Source organism: Chiloscyllium plagiosum, chromosome 6 (assembly GCF_004010195.1).
Source record: "Chiloscyllium plagiosum isolate BGI_BamShark_2017 chromosome 6, ASM401019v2, whole genome shotgun sequence".
NCBI classification, from domain to species: Eukaryota; Metazoa; Chordata; class Chondrichthyes; order Orectolobiformes; family Hemiscylliidae; genus Chiloscyllium; species Chiloscyllium plagiosum.
The window spans coordinates 121568794-121587092 of NC_057715.1; the positions used below are offsets into that span (position 1 = coordinate 121568794).

General features: G+C 41.2%; 1 protein-coding gene across 5 annotated transcripts in view; it reads left to right on the forward strand.

Annotated features, from left to right (window-relative positions):
- Window positions 1–9368, forward strand: part of tctn2 (tectonic family member 2) — a 74984-nt gene extending 65616 nt beyond the window's left edge. For 4 of the 5 annotated variants that reach the window (XM_043692659.1, XM_043692661.1, XM_043692662.1 and 1 more), the window contains 5 exons: window positions 1076–1179; window positions 3531–3678; window positions 6145–6288; window positions 6901–6989; window positions 8854–9368. In XM_043692659.1, the coding sequence (XP_043548594.1) occupies window positions 1076–1179; window positions 3531–3678; window positions 6145–6288; window positions 6901–6989; window positions 8854–8978 (610 nt within the window). In that variant the 3' untranslated portion in view covers window positions 8979–9368. Of the gene's footprint in view, window positions 1–1075; window positions 1180–3530; window positions 3679–4897; window positions 5422–6144; window positions 6289–6900; window positions 6990–8853 lie in introns of those variants that run through there. The other variant, XM_043692663.1, reaches the window with a different exon arrangement.
- Window positions 9369–18299: the final 8931 nt, after the last annotated feature.

Sequence of the window (18299 nt, forward strand, 5' to 3'; positions counted from 1 at the left end):
CCAGAGTTCTAGGTTACACCTGATTAGGTCCTGGGGATTTATCCACTTCAATGCATTTCAAGACATCCAGCACTTCCTCCTCTGTAATATGGACATTTTTCAAGATGTCACCATCTATTTCCCTACATTCTATAACTTCCATGTCCTTTTCCACAGTAAATACTCGTTTAGTATTTGCCTCCTCTCCTGCGGCTCCACACACAGGCCGCATTGCTGATCTTTGAGAGGCCCTATTCTCTCCCTAGTTACCCTTTTATCCTTAATGTATTTGTAAAAACCTTTTGGATTCTCCTTAATTCTAGTTGCCAAAGCTATCTCGTGTCCCCTTTTTGCCCTCTGACTTCTCTCTTAAGTATACTCCTACTGTCTTTATACTCTTCTAAGGATTCACTTGATCTATCCTGTCTATACCTGACGTATGCTTCCTTCTTTTTCTTAACCAAACCCTCAATTTGTTTAGTCATCCAGCATTCCCTATACCTACCAGCCTTCCCTTTCACCCTGACAGGAATATACTTTCTCTGGAAGTTCCGTGATGAAGACTTTGAAATCAAGACATCTGAAATTTATATTTATTGGTGAGAAGCAGAGGGAAATTAATTTTTTATACATCAAGCTATGACCTAAAAATTGTCTGGAAAGCACAGTGGAAACCAACTAGTTATTCAGATTTTCAAAAAGGAGTTGAAGAGGAGAAATTTGTAAAGATAGGAGGAAGTTGGGAGTGGGATTAATCTGGTGGTTCTTTCAAAGAGTTAGCGCATGCTTAATGGGTTGAATGGCCTCTTTCTGTGGTGCATCATTCTATGAAATTATACTTTATTTAATCTTTGAAATAGGTTAATATTGTTGTGCTGTCTAAAATTCTGTGGCTATATGTAACCATATCTCTGGATTTCTCTGTGTATGCAAGGGAATATCTGGCTGGCACTGATACGGTGGGTTTGAAACCATTGTCAACGATGTAAATACTGTGTCGCACTGTTGGAAACCATCATAGTCGTGTATCAGTTGCAGTGCCCACCTTTTCATATGTGTTTGCTGGGGGACAAAATACTCTTCTGCTTTTTGATAGGTCCACTATTTATGAAAATCTTCTGAATCTGGTGCCAACAAATATATCAAGGAGAGGAAATTCAAATCCATCTGATCTGTCAGAATGGGTGCCATTGTTCAAAGGTACTGCATTTGCAGCTGAAATGTAGCATTTGGTGCATGTTTTAATTAAGTAACTTTATGATGATTCTATGTAAAGTATAGAGCAACTTCTAATTTAATTGCCCTGCATTCCATAAATAATTATCTAAGTTCCAAATCCTTGTCGAGAATGGTGTTGTATTAATGGTTCTCAATGTCCCAAAGTGCTTCACAGCCGATTCCTTAGTTTTGAATTTCAGTTGCTGCAGCTGTCATTTACCAAAGCCCCACAGACTGCAATGAGTTGAATGACTAGTTAATTTGCTTCTTGCCCTTGGTAGGGGGCTACCAAAATCTGGCTGCTACCAATTGAAGGTGTGGGAGCTCCTGCATTCATCTGAATGGGGAAGGTTAGGTTATGGGTTTCACATCTTATCAAATACTGCATCTGGAATGGATATTTTGTAGATCACATTTTCTACAGATGTTGTAACATCAGGAGAAGCACTTTCTGCACAAGCACAATCGTTTTAAGAACATAGTAACAAGAGTAGGCCATTTATTTCATTGAGCATGTTCCACCATTCAGTGTGATCATGGCTGATCTGTGGTCAAACTCCATATCTCTTAACAAAAGTTGATCTATCTCAGATTTAATATTAACATTGTTGATATAAGTGTTGAATAACAATTTGGATGAGAATACAGGAGGTATGGTTAGTAAGTTTGCAGATGAAACCAAAATTGGTAGCATAGTGAACTGTGTAGAAGGTTATCTAAGAGTACAGCGAGATCTTGATCAGATGGGCCAGTGGGCCAAGTAGTGGCAGATGGAGTTTAATTTACATAAATGTCAGATTGTGATTTGGTAGGAGCAGGACTTATCACTATTAATAATCGGGCCCGGGAAGTATTATTAAACAGAAGGACCCAGGTTCATGATTCCTTGAAAGTGGCGTCGTAGGTAGACTGGGTGGTGAAGGAGTCTAGGAGTTGGGATATCATTTTGTGGCTGTACAAGACATTAGTGAGGCCTCTTTTAGAATACTGTGTACAATTCTGGTCACACTGCTATAGGAAGGATGTTATTAAACTAGACAGGGTACAGAAAAATTTACAAGAATGTTGCTGGGACTGAAGAGTTTGAGTTATAGGAAGGGCTGGATAAGCTGGAACTTTTGTCTTGGAGACTGAGGGGACTCGCCGAGGGCACTTAAATGGTCATTGGATAAAAGTATGGATTCTATTAGGATCGTGTAGGCCAGGCTTTAGATTGGTTTCACAGGTGGGCGCAACATCGAGGGCCGAAGGGCCTGTACTGTGCTGTAACGTTCTGTGTTCTTACAGAGGTTTATAAAATCATGAGGGGCACAGATAGGATGAATAGCCAAGGGTTTTTTCCAAGGGTAGAGGAGTCCAAATAGAGAGGACACAGATTTAAGGTGAAAGGGAAGGGATTTAAAAAGGACCTGAGGGGCAATGCTTTTATGCAGAGGTTGGTGAGTTGAAATGACTTGCCAGAGGAAGTGGTAGAGGTGGGTACAATTACAACATTTTAAGATTTAGACAAATACATGAATAGGAAAGATTTAGAGGGATATGGGCCAAATTCAGTTTAGGATACCTGGTTGGCATGGACGGGTTGAACTGAAGGGTCTGTTACAAGGGTTGTATAAATATCTCTGACTCTAAAACTTATCTAGCATCAACTGCCATTTATGGAAGAGTTTCAAACATCTGCTACCCTTTTGTGTATAGAGGTGCTTCCTAACATCTCTCCTGAATGGTCTGTTCCTGATTGTTCGTCTGTTGGTGTGTTTGTTGAACCAGAAAGATCGTCATGCTCAATATTTAATATTTTGGGAAGTTAAGGAATCCAAATAAACCTTCTATCAGAAGTGGAAGGTGTGTGCTGCTTGGAAATATTCTTCATCTTCAGTCAGAGGGCTGTGTCTTCAAGCCCTTTATGTTCTAGGCTAACTTTCTCAATACCAAGGCAGTGTTTTCTGAGGCACCGTGTTTCAGTGATGGCTTCAGTTGAGGCCAAACTGCTTCAACATGTGGATATAAATTACTCTATTTGAGTAACAGAGAATAAGTGTCTACTGTTGTTTGGACAAATTTTCTCTCAGCCCATTCCAGCAGAAACAGATGATCTAATTGTCTAACTCGCTTGCAGTTGGCAGTTTCCTGTGTGTTATCTCATAGAACTAAATGACTACATTTTAAAAGAAATTCAATAGTTGTTTAGTATTTAGAAATTCCTAAAGGATATATCGAGTGTTATGTGAATTTAAATTATTCTAATGTTCATTTATATTCTCAGACTGTAAGATCCTTTAATATAAAAATTTTTCAATAACTTCTTTTCTAATGCACATTTTTGAATATAGTTCTTCCTAATGATTCTGCCAATTTTGAAAGTGAATTAAGCAGCTTCTGCACTGGGATTCCTGCCAACTTGAACCTTTGGTTCTTCACATCTGTTGTTGGAGCAATTGAAGGAGTGCCACAACACGAAATACTAGGAGCTGAAGCAAAGTAAGAAAATGGTCGTTATTATTGTATTGGTTAGTTGATATCTCTTGAAATTGACCTTCTTGGGATTCAAATGCTGCAATGCAACTTTATTTGTTCATGGGACATAGACGTCACTGATTTGGCTAGCATTTGTTGTCCATTCCTAATTGTTTTGAAAGTGATGGTGACTCCGCCTTGAACTGCAGCAGTCTGTGTGGTGTCGACAGACCCACAGTGCTGTTACAGAGCGAGATCCAGGATTCTAGCACAGCAGCTGTACAGATATGCAATGTAATTCTTAATCAGGATGGAATGTGGATCAGAGCGAAGCTTGTAGTTAATGTACATGAATTAAATTACAATCAGATTGGTTCTGATTAATTATGGATTAATTAATATAGGAGAGGTTTCTTCCCATTATGAAATAAGTAATTCAATTTATTGGCTAGGACAGAGGAACCAGAAGAAAAACATTGAGTTTAAATAAATCCTTTACACCAGAAGTAGAAATTTGCACAATTGTAGCTTGAATTCATCACAATTTATAGAATCTGCAACTCCCCTTATTATTGCATGAGGGGAAGGAAGTTAAATTATTCTGTGCAAAGGATTATCAGCCCTGTTCCTTTCTACTAATAACTCAATCTTTCTGCCTTCACACTTGAATCTCACTTTTATAAACTTTAGTTTTTCTAACAACTTGTCCCAAAAGTTGCATTCTCCTCTCTTAGACTTAGTTCCATCAGTGTAACACAATGAGAATAAAGAGGATGAATTAGAAAGAAGTTAGTGTGATGATTCATTAGATAGCAAAGTGCTTGAAATGGAGGCATTGGAGCATGACTGAGATGAGTGTTACAACTCTGGGAGGAATGTGGTAGTGAACAAACTCCACTACACCACTAACTGTATCATTAGTATAATTGTTTTGAAAAAAGTCACCAAAATAGCCTAATTGTTTCTGTTTGTTACTGTTAACCAGAAACTTTCATCAAGTTTGTTTACTAAACTGAAAAATAACTTATGAACAAAACCAATTCTTTAAACATGTGGCAAAACAAATTAACAACTGAACAAACGGGGGAAGCACCCTGTAAGCCAAGGGTCAAAACTCAAACAATGAAAAGGGATGACTTTTCATGGTTTCCTGAGTTTCATGTTGATGAAATCAAACACTCAGCTTCCCCCTCTGATGCTTTCAGTATTTTAACAAGTTAAGTGAATGGATTTGTCTACTCAGTTTTTCTACAGTGACCTGGCAAGTCAACTGTGGAGGAGGAGATGCAGTAGTCTGTGGAGTGGTGGAAAATCTTCAGACCAGACCTAAGTTCAGATGGCAAATCATTTAGACTTGAGTCTCTGAACAGAAGTAACAGTTCACCTTTAAAGGTTTGAGCTAGTAAGAGTACTGAAATTTGGAAACTTTCTTGGGTTCCCAAAAATACTTTGCAGAAAGATGTGCATCTTGTCCTGAAGTTTCTTACTGTTTTTAGGGGAGGCAGATACTTGTTTACTGAATTCTTCAGAGGTTTTTCGTTCTACTGACTAACACAAATGTCTTGGAAAACCAAAGACCAACTCCAGGACACTTCACAGAATCATAGAAAGAGGTCATATGCCCCAAGGAGTTGGCATCAAATTCCGAAGAGCATCCCACCAATCCCTCTAACCTTACATGCAGTTGTTGCCATGGACAATCAACCTAATCTGTATTTCTTTAAACTGTGTGGGAAAACTGGAGCACCTGGAGGAAATTCTCTCGGACCAGGGGAGAATGTGCAAACTGCACACTGACCAAGGCTGGCATCAAACCTGGGTCCCTGGCACTGTGAAGCAGCAGTGCTAACCACTGTACCACCTGTGTGCAGTGTTGCTGGACAATGTTCATCATATAGGCCTCATCCTTCCCAATTGAGCTTATGGAATTAAGGCAGTAAATTTAATCTCTCATCTCTCAAAAGCATTGTTTCCTTTCCAAAGTATCCTGATGCTTTAGTAAGAGCAGGTGAGTCGTGACTGACCAAACTGGTGAAGAATTTCTAGGTATACATGTTCCTTCAAAATCATGGTTAAATTATTTTCACTACAGGATGTCCAAATACTTCTATGTTCCAGTTCTCCATGGTGCTTAGCTATAAATATGTATTCCCAAAATAAGTAGGTCAGCCTTGAGGATTGTGCATCCAAATATTACCACTTTGAAATGTGTTAGTACTGGACTATAGGAGCCATTCTGTACGAGTTCCTTGAAAGAGGTATCCAATTAATCTCTCACCCCCTGCTCTATTCCCGTACCCCTGTACCTCTCTTTAAATGTCTAACAAATTTCATTTTATAATTTATTGTTGAATTATCTTCTGGTACCCTATCATATAACATGTTCTAGATCACAGCAATTCATTACGTATGAAATAAATTTCTCCTCCGCTCCCCCCTCCGATGCTTTCAGTATTTTAACAAGTTAAGTGAATGGATTTGTCGACTCAGTTTTTCCACAGTGACCTGGCAAGTCAACTGTGGAGGAGGAGATGCAGTAGTCTGTGAGAACAGTTCGCTTTTACAGCCCTTTTCAGTCAGCTCTTCTGTACAGTTTATCGAAATACCTGTACAGCCTGAACCAATGAAAACCAGGTAAGTTTTCCTTTCCCCAATGAAACCATTTCATGATTTAATATACTTGCATGAATGATCTTGGAAATTGAAGTCATTTCTTCCAAATGAAAAGTACAAAGATGGATTTTCCTTGGTGTCCAAAAACACATTGATCTGTCTTGAATGGGGATTGAGGTTCTATCATTGTCTGTAGTACAGAATTCCTCTGAGATCAGGTATCTCCTTATCTCGAGCCTTTATTCTGAGGTTGTAGACTCTCTAGCTATGAAATTCAGCCTCTTTGCATTTACTTTGTTGGATTTTCTCAACATTTTAGAAATATACTTGTGGCTGTAGATGAGAAATAAAAAGCTCAGTTAGCTGAATAGGGATCCCAGAGAAAACAGAGGCTAGTGCATCTCGCATCTTCTCAGCCTCATTGCCTTCATCTGCATCAAATGTGGTTGCGAGGCTTCTGCACCACATCAGGCAACATCTAACATAAAGGTTGATCACTAGAGTGCAAACTATTGTCTGTCAAAACTGAAAGTTATCAAAGACCTATTCATACATTTTTCAATGAACTGTATCATTATTATTTATACAGCCAAAAAAGTGTCAGTAAAACTCTGAAATAATGTTGTGGACTAGTTTCCAGATGAATTACTTTGAATATGACTGCTCTCGAAATGATATTTGTTGGCCTGAGCTTGCTTACCCATTGACAAGACGTTACCAAGGTAAGGAAGTTGTATTGATCCTAAACTGCACTTCAACGTTTGTGTCATGGTGTGTTTCAATTTGTAAATTGCAAAGAAATACTTGCTTTTTCTATAAAACCTTTCGTGACCTTGCGGTTTCAAACACGTTTTTCAAATAACCAATTTTAAAATGTAATTGGTATTATAATATATGGAATGTAACAAGCTTCTGCAATGAGCAATGAATTAAGTGACCAAATGATCTGTTTCAGTGATGGTGACTGAGGAGACTAGATTGGCCATAACATCAGGCAAATTCCCTTGTTCTTCTTTTGGCATTTATTTAAATCAATCCGAATGCCAGAGAGCACCTCCTGAGTGTGTTGTATCTGAAACATCTAATTGTGCAGGCTGTCGGGTGGGACAAAGAAATACGTCATAAGTTGGATTGTGGCAAGCCTCCCGTGTCAAATTGTATTTTATCTACAATGGAAGATTTATTGGAGAATTGATGACTTTTTGTTTAAATTCAAGGATTAAGAAATCAAGTGTCTAATTTACATGTGCATTGCATTTTGAATTTCAAACAATGTGGGGAGCTCTTGGGCTGATTGGGAAGGTATATTCTCTGGTTTAATCAACATTGCAGTCTACTCTTCGCGCCGCCCCCCCCCCCCCACATATACCTCAGATCCTAGTTTGGTTTTAGTTTAGCCCACACTTTTTTTTTTAATCTCTTGCCAAGCATTTAAAATTTATTTTGTTCGTGAAACATAATGTAATCCCATTTCTACTAAATTTCATGGCATTCATTTGCTGTACTTCACCTCCAAAATTACAAAATTCTAACGAGACTACACAGGATGAATGCAGGGAGGATGTTCCTGATGACCAAGGAATCTAGGACCGGAGGTCTCAATTAAGGATACAGGATTGGCCATTTAGGACTGAAATGAGAAGAAATTTCTTGACTCAGTGATAATCCTGTGGACTTTTCTGCAGGTGGTTGAAACTAAAACACTGTTTGTGAGAAGTAGTTAGATATAGTTCTTAGGGCTAAAAGGTGAAAGGGTATGGGGACAAAGTGGGAACAGGATACAGAGTTGGACGATCAATCATGATCATGTTGAATGGTGGAGCAGGCTCGAGGGCTGAATGGCCACCTCATGTACCTGTTTTCTATGCTCCTATTAGCCTGTAGGGGTCACTGGTAATAAGTAGCAAAGGATTAATCACAAAACATTTGGCAGAAGATGCTTGGAATTATGTAGCTAGTTATTTATTACATATTAGTAACTTAACTGGAAATATTAGCCTCAGACTGTTCAACGATGTTAACACTAGGCAAGAAGTGTTGTTACTGAAGAGATGGTAATTAGGTCTATGCTACATGGCTGCAGGACTGATTTAACAACAGACAAATAGGACACATCTCAGAGAGAGTCATTTATATACCACTGGACAGGGTGAAGGAAAACTTCTGAATTAATCCTTTCAAGCCAAGTGTCATATACAACATAGGCCAAAACTTCATGAGAGAGCTATTTCATTCAGGTACTCTACATTATGTCTTGATATCCACTGGTGAGAACAGATCAAACCTTTCTATAACCCTTTTTGTAAAAGGTTGCTAGTTTGACAAAGTAGCATTGTACCAGTACCATGTTGAAGCATAGTCAAATTAGAAACTTGGGTAGAACAAAAAGGCTGCAGGATTGTCTGTTCTTCTGAAGGTTCTCTGACCTTTGCAGAGGCCACTTGCATGGTATTTGAAAACTTTTCTATTTTAAAACTGATGTTTTTATTTACTTTATAAATAAAAGTTGACTTATTTATTTAAAAGTTTGCATCACATAAAAGGTATCAAAACATTTAAACATTTGAAATTTCTGTGTCTTACTAGGTGAAACATACTCTCGGTCGATTGCTCATGGGATGTTGCTGGTGTTTTTCTTTTTGATGACTGCACTGTTGGGAGACCCCTGGAACAAAATCCGTAAAGCTTGGCAGAACACTATGTTTCATTAGACTACTGCGGGAGGTCCATGCACAAACATTTCACTCCAGTCTTTTTATTTATTGAATCAATAACTTGTGCAACTGAAAGATTCATGAGATGCAGGTGACCAAGAAGGCCATTAACTTGATTGATTTGGAATAAAGCCTAGAACCATTCAGCACAATACAGACCCTTCAGCCCTCGAAGTTGTGCCGACCTTTTATCCTACTCTAAGATCAAACTGACCTACATATGTTTTACTATCATCCATGTGTCAATCCAAGAGTTGCTTAAATGTCTTAATGCATCTGACTCTACTACCATGGCTGGCATTCATTCCATGGACCCACCACTCTCTGTGTAAAAAACCTACCTCTGACATCTCCCCTCAACCTTCCTCCAACCGCCTGAAAATTATGTCCCCTCATGATAGCCATTTCCGCTTGGGAAAAAGTCTCTGGCTATCCACTCTATCTATGCCTCTCATCATCTTGTACACTTCTACCAAGTCACCCCTCATCCTTCTGCATTCTCCAATGAGAAGTGCTCCCTCAACCTTTCCTCATAAGACATGTCCTTTAGTCCAGGCAGCATCCTGGTAAATCTCCTCTACACCCTCTCTCAAACTTCCCACATCCTTCCTATAATGAGGCGAGCAGAACGGAACACTATATTTAGCCATGATCATAATGAATGGTGGTGCTGGCTCAAAGGCAGAATTTTCTACTCCTGCATCTATTGTCTATATTCCAAGTGTGATCTAACCAAGGCTCTATAGAGCTGCAGCATAACTTCACTGCTCTTAAACTCAATCCCCCTGCTAATGAAAGCCAACACACCATACGCCTCCTTAACAACCCTATCAACTTGGGTGGCAACTTTGAAGGATCTATGGACAGGGACCTCCAAGAGTCTTCTGTTCCTCTACACTGCCAAGAATCCTGCATGCATTCTGCATACAAATTTGACCTTCCAAACCAAATAATTTCTCACTTTTCCAGGTTGAACTTTATCTGCCACTTATCAGCCCAGTTCTGCATCCTATCAATATCTCGTTGCAACCTATAACATCCCTCCACACTATCCACAACTCCACCAACCTTCGTGTCATCCGCAAACTTACTCACCCACCGTTCCACTTCCTCATCCAAGTCACTTATAAAAATCACAAAGAGCAGCGGTCCCAGAACCAATCACTGTGGAACAACACTTGTCACTGAACTCCAAGCTGAATACTTTCCATCTACTACCACCCTCTGTCTTCTACATCCAGACAGCCAAATTTCCCTGTATGCCATGCCTCCTTACTTTCTGAATGAGCCAACCATGGGGAACCTTATTAAACGCCTTGCTAAAATCCATGTCCACCACATTCACCACTCTATCTTCATCTGTGTGTTTTGTCACATCCTCAAAGTATTCAATTAGGCTTGTGAGGCATGTCCTGCCTCTCACAAAGCCATGCTGACTATCTCTAATCAGTCCTTGCCTTACCAAAAAAAGAACCTTTAATATAGCGTCACCTTTTTTCACACTATACAGTAGATTCTGAAATGGTTCTCATGCCTGTCTGTTCTTTAAAGTGATCACCTCTTTGGCAAAGACTATTTTGATGCGAATCTTAGTTGTCATCTGCCAAGATTGTTTTCCATCAATCAAACATATTCTTTAATACTAGGTATTGCACAATCTTTAAACTACCTGCATATATAAAATTTCAGTAACTATAATACAGTGCCTGTTTTGTCAATATTGGTCTGGATTTTGCAATATTAATGACTGGGAAGCTATCATCATTCACCAAGTTTCCTTGAATATTGACAGCAGCTTCTGGAATCTGCACAGTCATAGTTGATCTGAGACATCCAGAAGTTGTCAGTAGTTCTCTGCTTTTCCAGTAGATGTGGTGTTGAACTTTGGAGTCTCCACAGATTGCAACAAAATAGAAATCCTGAATTGGTGAACCTTTACACTTTGCACTCTAGGTTGCACCTTTTTGAATGAGGTGTTACTGGATTTTTAAGTGCACTAAGCACATCATTACTGAAATCTCTTGTTCTTCCATTTACTTTAGTGCAGGGCAAGAGTTATTGCTGGGGGAAAGGCAGTTACAATGCGATTATGCAAGATGTGGAAGGAAACTGCAGGGGATGGACACAATTGAAATATGGAGCCTATTCAAAGAACAGCTACTACGGGTCCTTGATAAGTATGTACCTGTCAGGCAGGGAGGAAGTTGTTGAGTTCAGGAGCTGTGGTTTACTAAGGAAGTTGAATCCCTTGTCAAAGGGAAGAACATGGCTTCTGTTAGGACGAGATGTGAAGGCTCATTTAGGGCACTTCAGAGTTACAAGTTAGCCAGGAAAGACCTAGAGAGAGAGAGCTAAGAACAACCAGGAAGGGACATGAGAAGTCTATGGCGGATGGGATCAAGGAAAACCCTAAGGCATTCTATAGGTATATCGGGAATAAAAGAATGATGACTAGAGTAAGATTAGGGCCAATCAAGGATAGTAGTGGGAAGCTGTGCGTGGAGTCAGAGGAGATAGGGGAAGCGCTAAATGAATATTTTTTGCCAGTATTCAGACTAGAAAAAGACAATGTTGTTAAGAGGAATACAGGCTGCTAGACTGGATGGGATCGAGGTTCACAAGGAGGAGGTGTTAGTAATTCTGGAAAGGGTGAAAATAGATAAATCCCCTGGGCAGGATGAGATTTATCCTAGGATTCTCTGGGAAGCCAGGGAGGACAATGGCGAGCTTTTGGCTTTGATCTTTATGTTGTCATTCTCTACAGAAATAGTGCCAGAAGACTGGAGGATAGCAAATGAGACAACCCTGGTAACTATAGACCATGGGGAGAAAGTGAGGTCTGCAGATGCTGGAGATCAAAGCTGAAACTTTATTGCTGGAACAGCACAGCAGGTCAGGCAGCATCTAGGGAACAGAAGATTCGACGTTTCGGGCACATGCCCTTCTTCAGGAAAATTGCATTTGCTATGCTTTCCTTTCCGGGTCAGTGTAGTGACTATAGGAGTTGGCAGGTCATGTTGCGGCTGTACAAGATATTCCTGAAGAAGGGCATGTGCCCGAAACGTCGAATCTTCTGTTCCCTAGATGCTGCCTGACCTGCTGTGCTGTTCCAGCAATAAAGTTTCAACTATAGACCATGGTCGATGTGGTGTATTTGGATTTCAGTGAGCGTTTGATAAGATTCCCCACAGTCGGCTATTGCACAAAGTACAGAGGCAAGGGATTGAGGGTGATTTTAGCGGTTTGGCTCAGAAATTGGCTAGCTGAAAGAAGACAGAGGGTGGTGCTTGATTGTAAATGTTCATCCTGGAGTTCAGTTACTAGTGGTGTACAGCAAGGATCTGTTTTGGGTCCACTGCTGTTTGTCATTTTTATAAGTGACCTGGATGAGGGCTTTGAGGATGTTGAGTTGTGGATATTGCAGAAGGATGTTGTAGGTTACAGAAGGACATGGATAAGCTGCAGAGCTGGGCAGAGAGGTGGCAAATGAGTTTAATGTGGAAATGTGTGAGGTGATTCATTTTTGGAAGGAGTAACAGGAATACAGAGTACTGGACTAATGGTAAGATTCTTGATAGTGTAAATGGAAGATTCTTGGTAGATTAGCAAGTTTTGAGCATCTTGGTAGATTTCTGGTAGAGAGATCTCTGTGTCCATATATATAGATCCTCAAAGTTTGTGCGAAGATTTGTAGCTCGGGTGCTCGTTGTGGTTCTGTTCGCCGAGCTGGAAGTTTTTGTTGCAAACGTTTCGTCCCCTGACTAGGCGACATCATCAGTGCTTGGGAGCCTCCTGCGAAGGAGGCTCCCAAGCATTGATGATGTTGCCTAGCCAGGGGACAAAACGTTTGCAACAAAAACTTCCAGCTCGGCGAACAGAACCACAACATAGAGATCCTTGCAAGTTGCGACCCAGTTTGGTAGACTTGTTAAGAAGGCATATGGTGTGTTAGCTCTTATTGGTAGAGGGATTGAGTTTCAGAAACATGTCATGCTGCAGCTGTACAAAACTCTGGTGCGGCCGCACTTGGAGTATTGTCACTGCATTATGGGAAGGATGTGGAAGCTTTGGGAAGGGTTCAGAGGAGATTTACCAGGATGTTGCCTGGTATGGAGGGAAGGTCTTACGAGCAAAGGCTGAGAGACTTGATGCTGTTTTCGTTAAAGAGAAGAAGGTTGAGATGACTTAATTGAAGCATATAAGATAATCAGAAGGTTAGATAGGGTGGACAGTGAGAGCCTTTTTCGTTGGATGGCGGTGGCTAGCACGAAGGGACATATCTATCAATCCTCAATTTAAAGCTATAGGATAGATGTCTGAGGTAGTTCCTTTATTTGGAGAGTAGTGGTGTGGAACGCACTGCCTGCAACAGTAGAAGACTCCTCAACTTTAAGGGCATTTAAATGATCATTGGATAGACATGGATGAAAATGGAATAGTGTAGGTTAGTTGGGCTTCAGATTGGTTTCACAGGTCGGCGCAACATCGAGGGCCGAAGAACTCTTCATTCAATGTACTGATTTCGTATTTGGTCTTATACCACTAAGTATTGCTGAACAAAGACATTTTGTTGAAGCGGTTTGTCTTCCACTCACCAGGACTGTTGGGGTGGAATGACTAAATGACTCACTGAATACCTGGAGTCCACTTCCTGTATCAGAGTTTATTGATGTTGCCTTGGTGGGAAGAAAACCACTAGGAATCCAGAAGTTTCTTCCCTCAAGAAGGAAAGAGAGAAACTGTTATACATTTGTTTTAAACCCACCTTAGCATTTGCAAGCCAATTATGTTATTGATTGATTACATATACATTGAATCAAATCAATCGTGACTGCTTGATCAGTTAATGAACACTTGCAGGTCTTCCCAGGATTTCATGATGTTTATTGGACATCCTTATCACCTGTCCTTGTGCTTTCACAATGTGTCTTATTTACCCACATTCCAATCCTGCTGACTTCTGCATCTGTGATTCAAACCTCCCAGCTCACAGGATGAGAGTTTCTCCCTGCTGAGGCTGTCTCTTCACAGGAACTCCGTTAAAACCCTTAATCCTGCTACATTAAAAACTCCATTATAATATACACACACAATGGATTACAATTATCTAAAGGATTTTAACTAATGTAAGTTGAGCTTTATTCTTCTATCTGATATTAAAATACCAAACTTTGGATTAGCTTGCTTCTAACTGTGCTTTTCAAGGGTGTCCCTTATCCTAACTGTGTAAGCTGTAGCTACATTTTTGCTTTTTAATAAGATTCGATTGTATGATTTTTGAGGTATTTTATATCCTATCTGGTTTCTGTAAAAATCATGACTCTGAGCAAATGACTGCTTCAGCTGACTATCTACTTCACCCATTTTTATTTCGACTAAAAACTATGAGCAGCCATTTTATGTCAACAAGAACCATGGGCAGCCTTTCGACCTATAAAGGGAAGGCAAGCATTAGTCAGAGGGAAATGGGTCTGGTTATTCTTCAGAGGGTTGGTGCGGACTTGTTGGGCCGTAGCTAATCTAATCTAAACCAATATCTTGTACAGCCGCAACATGACCTGCCAACTCCTATAGTCACTACACTGACCTGGAAAGGAAAGCATAGCAAATGCAATTTTGGCTATCCTATCCACCTGCAACTCCACTTTCAAGGAACCATGAACCTACACTCGGAAGATCTCATTGTTGAGCAACACTCCCCAGGACCTTCCCATTAAGTGTATAAGTCCTGCTCTGATTTGCTTTTCCAAAATGTGGCACCTCACATTTATCTAAATTAAACTCCATCTGCCACTCCTAAGCCCACTGGCCCATCTGATCAAGATCCAGTTGTACTCTAAAGTGCTGTCCACTACACCTCCAATTTGGTGTCATCTACTAACTGTACCTCCTATGTTCATTTGAATGTTCAAATTGATTTTGATCTGTATATTTTATATATATTCAGTGCATGTGACTTCTTTAGTAGAATATAGAACAATACAGTGCAGAACAGGCCCTTGATGTTGTGTTGATCTGTGAGCCATTCTAAACTCGCCCCCCCCCCCCCCCACACTATCCCATAATCATCTATGTGCTTATTCATGGATTGTTTAAATCTCCCTAATGTGACTGAGTTAACTACACTGGCAGGCAGGGCATTCCACACCCTTACAACTCTTTGAGTAAAGAACCTGCCTCTGACATCTGTCTGACATCTGTCTTAAATCTATCACCCCTCAATTTGTTGTTATGCCCCCTCGTCCAAGCTGATGTCATCATTCCTAGGAAAAAGACTTTCCCTGTCTACTCTATCTAATCCTCTGATCATTTTATATGTTTCTATCAAATCCCCTCTTAGCCTTTTTCTTTCCAATGAGAACAGACCAATAAGTCACATTCTCAAGATAACTAAGGTTTTATAACAAAAGGTGACATCTCAGCTCAGAAAATGCATTAAAGGTATGAGATTAGTGTCTGTCTGTATCCCAATCTTGAGTCAGACTGGTTCTATTTCCAAAGTGGAATTTACAAAATATTACAAAAATGCAGGTTCTGTATTTTTTGACCAAAATAGAATGTATCTGCAAATATAGTTCTGCAAATACAAATTCACCCCATAAACCTATGTGTGCGCGTATGTAGGAGAGAGACAGAGTGTGAGTGTGCACGTGAGAAAGTGTGTTTGCATGTGTTAAAGCTTGGTAAAGTGTGAGTGTGATGGGGTATAAGCCTGTGAGAGGGTGCATGTGTGTGTGTGGGGGGGGGGGGCTGTGTGTATGTGAGAGAGTGATTTAGTGCAGTGGGGTCACCTGTAGTGTGACATGAACTCAAGATCCTAGTTGAGGCCATCCCCATGGGTACAGAAATTGGCCATCAGCCACTGCTTGGCCGCTTGTGCTGGTGCTTGGAGGATGGTCGCCTGAAGGTCTGAGGCCAAATGTCCCTGACAGCTGAAGTGTTCCCTGACTGGGAGGGAAGATGTCTGGTGATTGTGCGGTTTCCATTCATCCGTTTGCGTAGCATCTACTTGGTCTTACTTGCTTCAGAGCATCCTTGCCTGCAGTGCATGAGATAGACAACATAGGCCGAGTCACATGAGTACTTGCTGTGTACGTGGTGGGTGGTGGCCTGACGTACAATGGTGGTATCTATGTCAACACTCTAACACGTCTTTCAGTGATTGGCAAGACAGGGTTGTACGGTGTTTTGGTCGATGTTGTCTTGAAGCATGGGCACTTTGCTCTGAATAATCATCTGTTTAAGGTTTGGCAGTTGTTTAAAGGCAAGAAGTGGAGGCATAGGGAAGGTTTTGACGAGGTGTTCATCCTAATTGATGACGTGTTTGCAGGCTGCGAAGAACATGGCGTAATTTTCTACTCCCGGGAAATACTGTATAATGAAGAGTACCCTAATGGTTGCAACCAGTGTCGGTCTCCTGAGGAGGTCATTACGGTTTCTTGTTGTGGCACATTGGAACTGGCAATCGATGAGTTGAACATTGTTATTCTTATGAGAGCATCCTTGAGCACTTTCAGGTGTCTGTTACGTTCCTCCTCATCTGAACAGATTCTGTGTCTGAATAGGGTTGTCCGTCGGGGATGGCTGTTTTAATGTGTTTAGGGTGGAAGCTAGAGAAGTGTAGCACCATGCGGGTTGCGGAAGAGTGAGGTACTGAGGTGCCCATCCTTGATGGAGATGCATGTGTCCAAGAATGACACAGATTCTAAAAAGTAGTCCTTGGTAGCATGGTGGCATGAAATGCATTGAGGGCAGAACGGTAGATGTGATCTATATGGACTTCAGTAAGGCGTTCGACAAGGTTCCCCATGGGAGACTCATTAGCAAGGTTAGATCTCATGGAATACAGAGAGAACTAGCCATTTGGATACAGAACTGGCTCAAAGGTAGAAGACAGAGGGTAGTGGTGGAGGGTTGTTTTTCAGAATGAAGGCCTGTGACCAGTGGAGTGCCACAAGGATCGATGCTGGGTCCTCTACTTTTTGTCATTTACATAAATGATTTAGTTGCATGCATAAGAAGTGCAGTTAGTAAGTTTGCAGATGATACCAAAATTGGAGGTTGGGAGGTCATGTTCTGGCTGTACAGGACATTGGTTAGGCCACTGTTGGAATATTGCGTGCAATTCTGATCTCCTTCCTATCGGAAAGATGTTGTGAAACTTGAAAGGGTTCAGAAAAGATTTACAAGGATGTTGCCAGAGTTGGAGGATTTGAGTTGTAGGGAGAGGCTGAACAGGCTTGGGCTGTTTTCCCTGGAGCATCAGAGACTGAGGGGTGACCTTATAGAGATTTACAAAATTATAATGGGCATGGATCGGATAAATAGGCAAAGTCTTTTCCCTGGGGTCGGAGAGTCCAGAACTAAAGGGCAAAGGTTTAGTGTGAGAGGGAAAAGATGTAAAAAAGACCTAAGGGACAACGCTTTCATGCAGAGGGTGGTACGTGTATGGAATAAGCTGCCAGAGGATGTGGTGGAGGTTGGTATAATGGCAACATTTAAGAGGCATTTGGATTGGTATATGAATAGGAAGGGTTTGGAGGGATATGGGCCAGGTACTGGTAGGTGGGACTAGATTGGGTTGAGATATCTGGTTGGCATGGCCAGGTTCGACCGAAGGGTCTGTTTCTATGCTGTACGTCTCTATGATTGACTGCCTGCAGATTGAGCATTTTTTGAGCCAAATAGAATCTATCTGTAACTATTCTGCAAATACAAATTCACCCTATAGACTCATATGTTTTGTGTGCATGCATGATCAAATTCACCCTATAGACTAATATGTTTTGTGTGCATGCATGATAGTGTGCGTGTGTGCGTGTGCGCGTATAGGGGTGAGGGGGGTTTGAGTGTGGGGTGTGTCTATGTATGTGTGTATGTATGAGAGAGGGTCAGCGTGAATGTGAGAGTATTGTGTGATCACCTCTATTGTGACATTTGTCTACTACAAACCAACCGACTCCCACAGCTACCTGGACTACACCTCCTCCCATCCTGCCCCCTGTAAAAACGCCATCCCATTCTCCCAATTCCTTCGTCTCCGCCGCATCTGCTCCCAGGAGCACCAGTTCAAAATACGTATAACACAGATGGCCTCCTTCTTCAAGGACCGTAATTTCCCCCCCAACGTGGTCGACGGTACCCTCCACCGCATCTCCTCCACTTCCCGCTCCTCCGCCCTTGAGCCCCGCCCCTCCAACCGCCACCAGGACAGAACCCCACTGGTCCTCACCTACCACCCCACCAATCTCCATGTACAGCGCATCATCCGCCGTCACTTCCGCCACCTCCAAACAGACCCCAGCACCAAGGATATAT